This window comes from Sylvia atricapilla, chromosome 26 (genome assembly GCF_009819655.1).
Source record: "Sylvia atricapilla isolate bSylAtr1 chromosome 26, bSylAtr1.pri, whole genome shotgun sequence".
NCBI lineage: Eukaryota > Metazoa > Chordata > Aves > Passeriformes > Sylviidae > Sylvia > Sylvia atricapilla.
The window spans coordinates 4,291,506-4,300,902 of record NC_089165.1 but is presented as its reverse complement, the minus strand read 5'-3'; the positions used below and the strand labels follow the sequence as shown (position 1 = coordinate 4,300,902).

Genomic DNA, 9,397 nt, shown 5'->3' with positions numbered 1-9,397 from the left:
GGAATTCCCTGACACATCTCCTCGGCCCAGCCCCTGGCGGGATGTCCCCAAGCCAGCGTGTCCCCAGCCAGCGGAGCCTGCAGCTCAGGAACTGCTCTTTAATCAAACTACCACTTCCACAGACCAGCGAGGCAGAGCCCCCAGCAGCAGCAGGGGCCCGGGAGCTGCGGGAAGCGCCCGGTACCGGCCCGGCGGAGCCCCGGGGCCGCAGAGCCCCGCCCGGGCTGCGGCAGCCGCTCAGCTCCGAGGAGCCCGGGGCCGCGGCCATCCTCAGCCGCTCAGCTTGAGGAGGCTGAAAATCTGCTCCAGGACGTGCGAGAAGCTCTGGTCTTTGGGGGTGCGGGAGGCCAGCGAGCCCTGAGCGCCAGGGGCTCATTAACCCCGGTTAATTCCAGCGCAGGGAACTGGCGCCCCACCGAAAGCCCCCCAGCTCTTCTCACCTTCAGCTTGTCCAGGTAGGTCTGGTCCTGACTCCACAGCTCCTGGAACTTCACCAGGTCGGGGGCCCCCTTATAGAACTCCACCAGCAGCGTCTGGGGGGGGGACAGAGGGGCTGCAGGCCCTGGGGGTGCCCCAAAGCCACGCAGGGGGACCCCAAACCTGCGGCAGCGAGACCTCGGTGGCCCCGGGGCGGGGCTGGAGAAGGGACTGTCACCATCACCGGGGCTAAGGGCAGGATGGGGACACGTGGTGGGGCTCCAGCCTGCCCCCAATGGGCTCGGGGGGGTTTTGGGGGGCCCCCGCCCAAATCTCACCATCTCCTGCACGACGTCGTTGGTGAGGAACCCGTCCTGGATGTAGGTGACCTCCACATCCATGGGGATCCCGTAGTCGTTGGGCCGTTGCTGGAGGATGGGGGGACCAGCCAGGGGTCACCCCACAGCTCTGGCACCTGACACCGCCCCCAGGGGCACCCGAGGGGGACCCCACCCCAAATTCTCCCCCGCTCACCTCCGGCGGCGGCATCACCCAGAAGGGCGCGATTTTGGACTCCGCGCCGGGGTTGCCGTGGTAGAAGGGCCCTGCGGGGACAGAGGGGGCTGGCACGGGGGGCGACAGCGGCCCCAGCCCGGGGACCCCCGGGCACGTACCGCAGATGAGCCCCAGGCAGGGCTGGAAGCCGTTGCCGCTGCCCTGCAGCTTGAGCTGATAATCCATCTGCGCGTCGATGTCGTGCAGCGACGGCAGCGCCGGCCCGAAGGGGTGACTGTGGTACCAGCCCACCAGCGACAGCCCCCGCAGGAACAGGCTCTGGCAGATCTGGGGACGGGGGGGGACACACAGACCGTGGCCGCAGCCCCCCGGAGCCCCCCGCCCGCTGCCCGGGCTGCGGCAGCCCTCACCTCCTCCTCCACAGCGCCCGCCGCTTCGGCGTCACCCAGGCGGCTCCGGCACGGGAACGCCCGAAGCACCGTCAGCACTGCGGGGACACGGGGCTGGGTGACAGCCCCGGGCCACGGCACAGCCACCCCCAGCCCCCCAAACCCCACCTACGCTGAGTGTTGGTGTCCCACCGCCCCCCCAGGTACCCCACCACTTCGCTCCGCGTCAGGTGGCTGTGGAAATCCTACGGGAAAAGGTAAAAACCATCAGTTTAGCACCAAACCCGGGACACGAGGGACGCCCCGCTGGCCGCAGGTGTCCCCAGCGCCACCAGCGATGTCCCGGCCCGGGCAGGGCACGCACCAGGAGCAGGAGGACGTTGCTGGAGATGGCCACGTTGAAGGGCTGGAATTTGTTGATGGCGGCAAAGGACGTCACCTCCACCAGGGTCTGCGGGTTCCTGCAGGAGCCACAGCGCCGCTGCCACCGCTGTCCCCGTCCCCGGCGCGCCCCGGGGTCCCCGTGTCCCCTACCTGGCCGAGTCGCGGGTGCCCAGGGTGCAGTAGCGGACGGGCACCCGGGGCTTCACCTCCAGCCTTTTCCCCGCCGCGCCGGGATCTGCCAAGGACAAGGTCCCGTCACGGCGGCCCGGGGACCCCCGGGGACCCCCACCCTGCTCCAGCTCACCCGTCCCCGCCGGCTCCGCCAGGCTCCTGCCCTGCTGCTTCTTGCTCCTCTCCTCCGGCTTTTTGGGAGCCGCCGGCTCCGGCACCGGCAGCCGACCTTCCCTCGGCGCCTCCTCCTCCTCCTCCTCGGGCAGCTCCTCCTCCTCGCCCTCGCTGGCCAAGCTCTGCGGGCACACGGCGCTGGCACCCGCCTCGCCCCGCAGCCCGGGGGTGCCGGGGGAGAGGACCGCGGTCCCACCTCCTCGGCGGGCGGCACGTTGGGCTGGTGCTGGCGCAGCCAGGCCGCCTTGTACTGGTCCAGCTTCTGGCCCTTGTAGCGCACGGACGCCCAGCCGCAGCCCGACTTCTTGGCCGGGTTCACCAGGCGCTTGCAGTGCGTGGCCCAGGCGCTCGGGGAGTTGAAGACCTGCCCCGTCTCCTGCCATGTGATCGTCCCGTCCGAGCCCAGGTCCCCCACGAACTTCTTGCCCTGGGGACAGTGGCGGCGGTCACGTCCCCCTGTCCCCAGCGCTTCCCCCTCAGCCCCAGCACTGTCCCACGCTCAGCATCCGTGTCCCCTGTCCTCATCCCACGTCCCCTGTCCTCACCCTGTGTCCCGTTTCCTGTCCCTTTCCCTGTCTCACGGCTGCTGCCCCATCTCTGGTTCTTGTCCCCATCCCTATTCCCTGTCCCCATCCCTCTCCCCCTGTCCCCGTGCCCTGTCCCTGTCCCCATGCCCCGTCCCCTGTCCCCGAGCCGTGTCCCCTGTCCCCAGGCCCTGTCCCCAGGCCCTGGCCCTCTCCCCGAGCCGTGTCCCCTGTCCCCGGGCCGTGTCCCTGTCCCCAGGCCCTGTCCCTGTCCCCGGGCCCTGTCCCTGTCCCCGGGCCGTGTCCCCTGTCCCCGGGCCGTGTCCCCAGGCTCACCAGGTAGTAGATGGAGAGGACGCCCCTGCCCGGCTCCAGGAGCCCGTCCCGGAGCAGGACCCTCAGGGTGATGCCGCGGCGGGTCAGAACCGCCCCCCGGGCGCCGCCCGCCGCCTTCGCCCCGCTCCCGGCCTCGGGCTCGGCCTCGTCCAGCCCCGGCTCCAGCTCGTCCTCGTCCTCCTCCAGACACTCGTCCCCGCCGGGGGAGGCGGCCGCCAGCGCTGCGGGGGGACACCGTGTGACAGCACCCCTGGGTGTCACCCCCAGAGCACCCTTGGGTCCCCCCATGGCTTCTGCCCGCGGATGGGGACACGGGGACAGGGATGAACAGGGATGCACAGGGATGCACAGGGATGCACAGGGATGCACAGGGACGTGGGGACACAAGCACGGAGGGGACACAAGGACACGGAGGGGCTGCACACGGGGACAGGAGGACTCGGGGAGGGGAGATGGGGGACACTGACGTGGGGACAGGAGGGGTGAGGACACAGGAGTGTGACAATAAAGGAGCGTGTCCTGCGGGCACGGGGACACGGCTGGTGGGCACAGGAACCGGCTGAGGGACATGGGGACATGGGGACACAGCAGAGGGACACGACTGGGGGACACGGGGACATGGCCGGGGGCCTGAGCGCCAGCAGGTCCCCAGAGCCCGGTGTGAGCCCAAGGGCAGCGGGGGAGGCCGGGGGTGACACACGGCAGGTCCCCGGGGTGACACACGGCAGGTCCCCAGGGGTAGGGGTGTCCCCGCCGGGTCCCGCTCCGCTCCTGCCCCAGGGGTGTCCCGGGATGTCCCGGGATGTCCCCGCCGAGGTCCCGCGGGCTCGGGCAGGTGCACGCGCGTGTCCCGGGGGTGTGCGGGGGGCCAGTGACCGGTGCGTGTCCGCTTCCCGGCGCGCTCCCGGTGCGTGTCCGGTACCGCCTGCCCGGTGCGTGCCCGGTGTGCGCGTGCTCAGTACGTGCTCGGTGCCCGGTGCGTGTCCGGTTCCCGGTTCCCGGTTCCCAATTGGCGGTGCCCGGTTCCCGGCGCGCCCCCGCCCCCCGGTACCTGCCATGCTCCGCTCCCGCCGCTCCCGCCGCTCCCGCCTCCCCCCGGTGCGCGCGGCGGCGGCGACACGTGATGGGGGCGGCCCCGGGCGCCCCGCCCCGCCCGGGGGGTGAGGGGACACCGGCCCCGGGGGGGGACAGCCCCGCACCTGCCGCGCCGGCCGGGGGGGACACGCCGGGACTGAGCACCGGGACACGGACCCCGCTCCCGGAGGGACCCCCGCCCGCCGCCCCGAGCCCCGGGGAGGGACACGGGGACACCGGCACCGGGCGGGGGGACAGGCGGGACCCGCCGGGTTCTGCCCGCACCTGCCGCACCGGCCGGGGACACGGGAGCCCAGCCCCGCACCGGGACACCGACCCCGCTCCCGGAGGGACCCCCGGGGAGAGCACGGGGACACCGGGGCTGGGAACGGAGCCCGCCCCGGGCCGCGGCCCCGCACCTGCCGCGTGGGAAGGGAGGGCGGGACACGGGGCCGAGCCCCGCACCGGGGATTCCCCGGGCCAGCCGCCCGCCGCCCTTCGGCCCGGCCCGGGCGGGGCCCTGCGGGAACTGCGGCCGACATGGAGCGGCCGCTGCCGCTGCCCCGGGGGACCCGCGCCCGGGCCCGCCACTACTACGAGGGCTTCGTAGACAAACGGGGGCCGCGGGATCAGGTGGGGGACACGGCCGGGACCGGCAGCGGCACCCCGGGACCGACAGCGGCACCCCGGGACCGGCAGCGGCACCCCGGGACCGGCAGCGGCGCGAGTCACTGGGACTCCCCGGGACCGACTCTCGGGTACCCGGGACCGATTCCCGGGACCGCACACCCGCAGGCGCCGTCCCCTCCGGGACCGAGTGCCCGTGTCCCCTCTGCCGCCCGGGGCCACCGGGTGTGCTCCCCGCGGAGCCGGGGCCGGTTCCCTGTTCCTGATGCCGGTGCCAGGGCCGGCTCCCGATGCCGGTTCTCGGTTCCTGGTGTCTGATCCCCGCTGCCTGGGTCCCGGTGCAGTTTCCCTGCTCCTGGTGCCGGTTCCTGGTTCCTGGGGCCGGTTCCCAGTGCAGTTTCCCTGTTCCCGGGGCCGGTTCCTGGTGGAGGTTCCCTGTTCCCGGTGCCGGTTCCCGGTTCCCGGTGCAGTTTCCCTGTTCCCGGTGCCGGTTCCAAGCTGAGCCCGTCCCTCCCCGCAGGGCTACCGGAGGGTCTGGGCCGGGCTGCGGGGGCTCAAACTCGCCTTCTACGGGGGTCCCCAGGAGCAGCAGGTACGGCGCCTCCCCGGGCGGGGACCCCCGCGGGACCCCCCCGAGGCTGGAGACGCCCCCGGGCCGGGAGCCCTCAGGGTGGGCGCCCCCGGGTGGGACCCCCATGTCCGGGAGCCCCAGGATCACCTCTGGGATCTTCGGGCGCTGGGACCCCCAGGATTGGGGCCCCTCCTGTCTGGGCGCCAGAGACACCCCTGGGGCAGGATCCCCCCAGGGTGGGACCCCTGTGCCCCCTCCCCGAGCTGGGACATCTTTGGTGAACCCCCCCGGATTGGGGACCCCTCCCCATAGACCCCCCGAGGATGGGACCTTCGGGTGACACTGGGGGGGTCCCGGGCTGGGGCTGGGGGCGGCCCGGGGGAGCTGAGGCCTGACGTGCTGGTGTCCCCGGGCCGGGGGGTCCCACCCTTGGGTGCCCCCAGCCCCTGGAGGTGCTGGACCTGGGCGAGCTGGTGACCGTGCAGGCCGAGGGCGGCGCTCTGGTCCTCAAGCTGAAGGGACAAGAGGTGACAATGAAGGTGAGGGGCACCCACGGCGGGGGGCAATGGGGACACCGGGGATCGGGGGGTACAGAGGGGACAGGATTTCAGGACTGGGGCGACAAGGGGACCGGGGACTGCAGGGGGGCGCGAGGGAAGGATTCAGGAGTACAGAGGGGACAGGATTTTGGGACTGGGGCTCTGGAGGGCAGAGGGGGAAGGATTTGGGGGTACAGGGGACACAGAGGGTTGGGGGCGCGATGGGATTTTGGGCCAGGCTCAGGTGGCTGCGGGGACCTGTGTGGGGGCACAAGGGACAGGGGACAGGCCACCCTCATGTCCCTGTGTCCCCTGGCAGGTGGAGAGCTGGGAGACGCAGGAGATGTGGCGGGGATTCATCCTGACCATGACCAAGGTGGGCGCGGGGCTCTGCCGGGGGGTCCCGGGGTGACAGGGACCCCTCCGTGCCACCACCCCGTGTCCCCCCCGGCAGATGAAGCTCCCCCGGGACCTGGACCTGCTGCCCGGACACATCTTCCAGCTCCTGGAGGCTCTGCGGGAGGAGCGCAGGGACGGCCCCGTGTCGGCCGCCAGCCCGGCCACACCCGTGTCACCGGCCACACCCGTGTCACCGGTCACACCTGTGTCACCTGCCAACCCAGTGTCCCCGGTGACACCCGTGTCACCTCCTACACCCGTGTCACCGGCCACACCTGTGTCACCTGCCAACCCAGTGTCCCCGGTGACACCCGTGTCGCAGGTCACACCCGTGTCGCAGGTCACACCCGTGTCACAGGTCACACACGTGTCCCCGGACACCCGAGCGTCCCCCACCCGCTCTGAGCCGTGAGTCGGGGGTCTCGGGGGCTGGGGTGGGTCCCCATCCTACCTGGGGACCGGCACGGGCCAGCCGCGGGTGTCCCAGTGTGGCCGGGGGTGACACCGCGGGGGTCCCCAGGGTCCCCAGCTGCTTTTTCGAGGTGACGCGTCCCGAGGCCGAGCGGCTGCTGGAGCAGAGCGCGGGCAGGGGGAACCTCCTGCTGCGGCCCGGGGGACACGGCCAGGGGGTCTCTGTCACCACGCGCCAGGAGCAGGACGGGTGCGGGCCTGGGGACACCGGGGGGGCCTGGGGACACCGGGGGGGCCTGGGGACACCGGGGGAGGGCTGTCCCCAAAGGGGAGGGCTGTCCCCAAAGGGAGGGGCTGTCCCCAAAGGGGAGCGGTATCTCCAAAGGAGAGGGGTGTCCCCAAAGGAGAGGGGTGTCCCCAAAGGGAAGGGCTGTCCCCAAAGGAGAGGGGTGTCCCCAAAAGGGACCGGTGTCCCCAATGGAGAGGGGCGTCCCCAAAGGGGAGGGGCCCTGTGCAGGGGGTGGCTCAGGGTGAGGGTCCCCATGGGGTGGGGGGTGACCCCTTTAGAGGGTCCCCGTTCGGTGGGTGTCCCCCGGGTGGGGTCCCCAGCCCCTGAGGGAGCCCCCCCGCAGGATCCCCGTGCTGAGGCACTACAGGGTGAAGAGAGAGGCCCAGGGCTACGTCATCGACGTGGACACCCCGGTGAGTGACACGGGGACACCCCGGTGAGTGACACGGGGACAGGGCGGGGCTGGCCCTGGGGACAGCGACCCCAACCCCGGGCACCCCCCTGAGCCCCCCGGGCTGTGACACCCCAAGGCTGGGCGCCCCCAGGAACACCCAAGGGTGGCACCAAGGGGCCGGGGGTCCCCAAAGGGCTGCGGCTCAAGGAACTGGGACCCCCCAAAAAGGGACAGGGAACCCCCGAGGTGTGGGATCCCTGGGAACTGGGAGACCCCAAAGGGCGGCAGCCAAAGGGGTGGGACCCCCACCCAGGGCCTGGAGCGGTGGGCAGGGAGCGGGGGGTCCCCAGTGACGCCGTGGTGTCCCCGGGGGGTCCCCAGTGACACCGTGGTGTCCCCCCAGCACCGCTGCTCGTCGCTGGCCGAGGTGGTGCAGTTCTTCGTGCGGAGGAGCAGGGGCAGCCTGCAGCCCCTGGAGCCCGAGTACAGCTCCCACCTGGGTGGGCACGGGGGTCACAGGGGGTCCCGGGGGCTCAGGGGGTCACAGGGGGTCACAGGGGGTCCCGGGGGTCACAGGGGGTCCCGGGGGCTCGGGGGGTCACAGGGGGTCCCGGGGGGCAGCACTGGGGTGTCGGGAGCAGCTGGGGGAGGCTGGGGGGGAAGGAGGGGGTCTGGAGGGTTGGGGGGCAGAGCTGCTGGGGGGCTCAGCCTGGGGGCACAGAGGGGTCTGGGGGGATCAGAGGGGTCTGGGGAGGATCAGAGGGGTCTGGGGAGGATCAGAGGAGTTTGGGGGGGATCAGAGGGGTTTGGGGTGCTCAGAGGGGTCTGGGGGGGCTCAGAGGGGTCTGGGGGAGATCAGAGGGGTTTGGGGGCACTCAGAGGGATTTGGGGGGCACTCAGAGGGATTTGGGGGGCGCTCAGAGGGGTCTGGGGGGCTCAGAGGGGTCTGGGGGGCTCAGAGGGATTTGGGGGGCACTCAGAGGGGTCTGGGGGGCTCAGAGGGATTTGGGGGGGCTCAGAGGGGTTTGGGGGGCACTCAGGGGAGTTTAGGGGGCTCAGAGGGGTCTGGGGGGCTCAGAGGGATTTGGGGGGCTCAGAGGGGTCTGGGGGGCTCAGAGGGATTTGGGGGGCGCTCAGAGGGGTCTGGGGGGCTCAGAGGGATTTGGGGGGGCTCAGAGGGGTCTGGGGGCGCCGGGTGCCACAGGAGGGTCCGTGACCCCCCCCGCTGTCCCCAGAGTTCGTGCCGATGGACCGGGGCCCCCCCCCGGCGGCCGCCGTGCCCGGGGCGGTGCCCAGGAGGGGCAGAGGCCCCCCCGGTTTGGGGGTGGTCCCCGAGGAGCTGATCTACATGAACGACCCCGGTGAGGCCGCGGGAGCTGCCCCCCCTGAGCCCGTGTCACCCCCCGAGTGAAGGGGACACCGTGGGGACACCACGGGGGGTGCCAGCATGGGGACACTGGGTGCTGTCACCGGCTCGGGGGGCAGTGGGGGGTCCCTGGGGGGTCAGGGGAGGGGGTTCTCTGCCGGACCCTCACAGACCCCTCACCCCTGGCACAGAGAGGACCCAGGAGCTGCTCAGGAAGCTGCAGCTGCGCCAGGCTCGCCTCAAGGACTGATGGGGACACCCTGGGGACACCCTGCTGTCCCCCCTTTGTGCCAGCAGGGCCCCCCCGACCCTCAGGGAACGCTGTCCCCAGTGTCTCCTGGCTTGGGGTGACACTGGGAAGGGGGAGACCCCCTCATGTTGGAGGGGGCACTGTGAATAAAGGACCCTGTGCCCACCCAGCCCCTTCCTGGTGCCATGGGGGTGTCACAGGGACCCCAAACCCCCCTTGGCCCCCATCCACGGCCATGTCACACCTGCAGGGACCCCAAACCCCCCATCCACGGCCATGTCACACCTACAAGGACCCCAAACTCCCATCCACGGCCATGTCACACCTGCAGGGACCCCAAACCCCCTATCCATGGCCATGTCAAACCTCCAGGGACCCCAAACCCCCCATCCACGGCCATGTCACACCTCCAGGGACCCCAAACCCCCCATCCACAGCCATGTCACACCTGCAGGGACCCCAAACTCCCCGTGCACGGCCATGTCACACCTCCAGGGACCCCAAACTCCCCATCCACGGCAATGTCACACCTACATCCCAATTTATTCTCCAGGCCAGAAGCAGCT

General features: G+C 71.8%; 2 protein-coding genes across 3 annotated transcripts; one reads left to right on the top strand and one right to left on the bottom strand.

Moving 5' to 3' along the window:
- Nucleotides 1-232: 232 nt before the first annotated feature.
- Nucleotides 233-4,010, bottom strand: MPND (MPN domain containing). Of its 2 annotated transcripts, XM_066336457.1 has the most exons (13): nucleotides 3,963-4,010; nucleotides 2,912-3,132; nucleotides 2,248-2,478; nucleotides 2,011-2,173; nucleotides 1,857-1,941; nucleotides 1,687-1,783; nucleotides 1,495-1,567; nucleotides 1,344-1,420; nucleotides 1,092-1,260; nucleotides 952-1,022; nucleotides 756-845; nucleotides 441-533; nucleotides 234-357 (listed from the first exon to the last, which is right to left on the bottom strand). In XM_066336457.1, the coding sequence occupies exons 1-13, from the start codon at nucleotides 3,967-3,969 to the stop codon at nucleotides 271-273; spliced, it is 1,464 nt and encodes a 487-aa protein (XP_066192554.1). In that variant the 5' UTR covers nucleotides 3,970-4,010; the 3' UTR covers nucleotides 234-270. The 2 variants fall into 2 exon arrangements, with proteins under 2 accessions (XP_066192553.1, XP_066192554.1); XM_066336456.1 differs by having other exon boundaries at nucleotides 233-357; nucleotides 1,857-2,173.
- Nucleotides 4,011-4,525: 515 nt separating this feature from the next.
- On the top strand, nucleotides 4,526-8,831 carry STAP2 (signal transducing adaptor family member 2). The gene is made up of 10 exons (XM_066336034.1): nucleotides 4,526-4,618; nucleotides 5,133-5,204; nucleotides 5,627-5,722; nucleotides 6,042-6,098; nucleotides 6,177-6,529; nucleotides 6,642-6,782; nucleotides 7,165-7,234; nucleotides 7,619-7,715; nucleotides 8,451-8,576; nucleotides 8,773-8,831. Exons 1-10 carry the CDS (start codon nucleotides 4,526-4,528, stop codon nucleotides 8,829-8,831), a joined length of 1,164 nt encoding a protein of 387 aa, XP_066192131.1.
- Nucleotides 8,832-9,397: the final 566 nt, after the last annotated feature.

Coding starts and splice junctions, on each gene's coding strand:
- STAP2 (XM_066336034.1), top strand. CDS start 4,526: ATGGAGCGGCCGCTGCCGCTGCCCCGGGGGACCCGCGCCCGGGCCCGC. Junction 4,619..5,132: donor AACGGGGGCCGCGGGATCAG/GTGGGGGACACG, acceptor CCCTCCCCGCAG/GGCTACCGGAGGGTCTGGGC. Junction 6,099..6,176: donor TCATCCTGACCATGACCAAG/GTGGGCGCGGGG, acceptor CCCCCCCGGCAG/ATGAAGCTCCCCCGGGACCT.
- MPND (XM_066336456.1), bottom strand. Junction 1,023..1,091: donor CTGCCTGGGGCTCATCTGCG/GTACGTGCCCGG, acceptor CTGTCCCCGCAG/GGCCCTTCTACCACGGCAAC. Junction 358..440: donor CCTACCTGGACAAGCTGAAG/GTGAGAAGAGCT, acceptor CCTGGCGCTCAG/GGCTCGCTGGCCTCCCGCAC.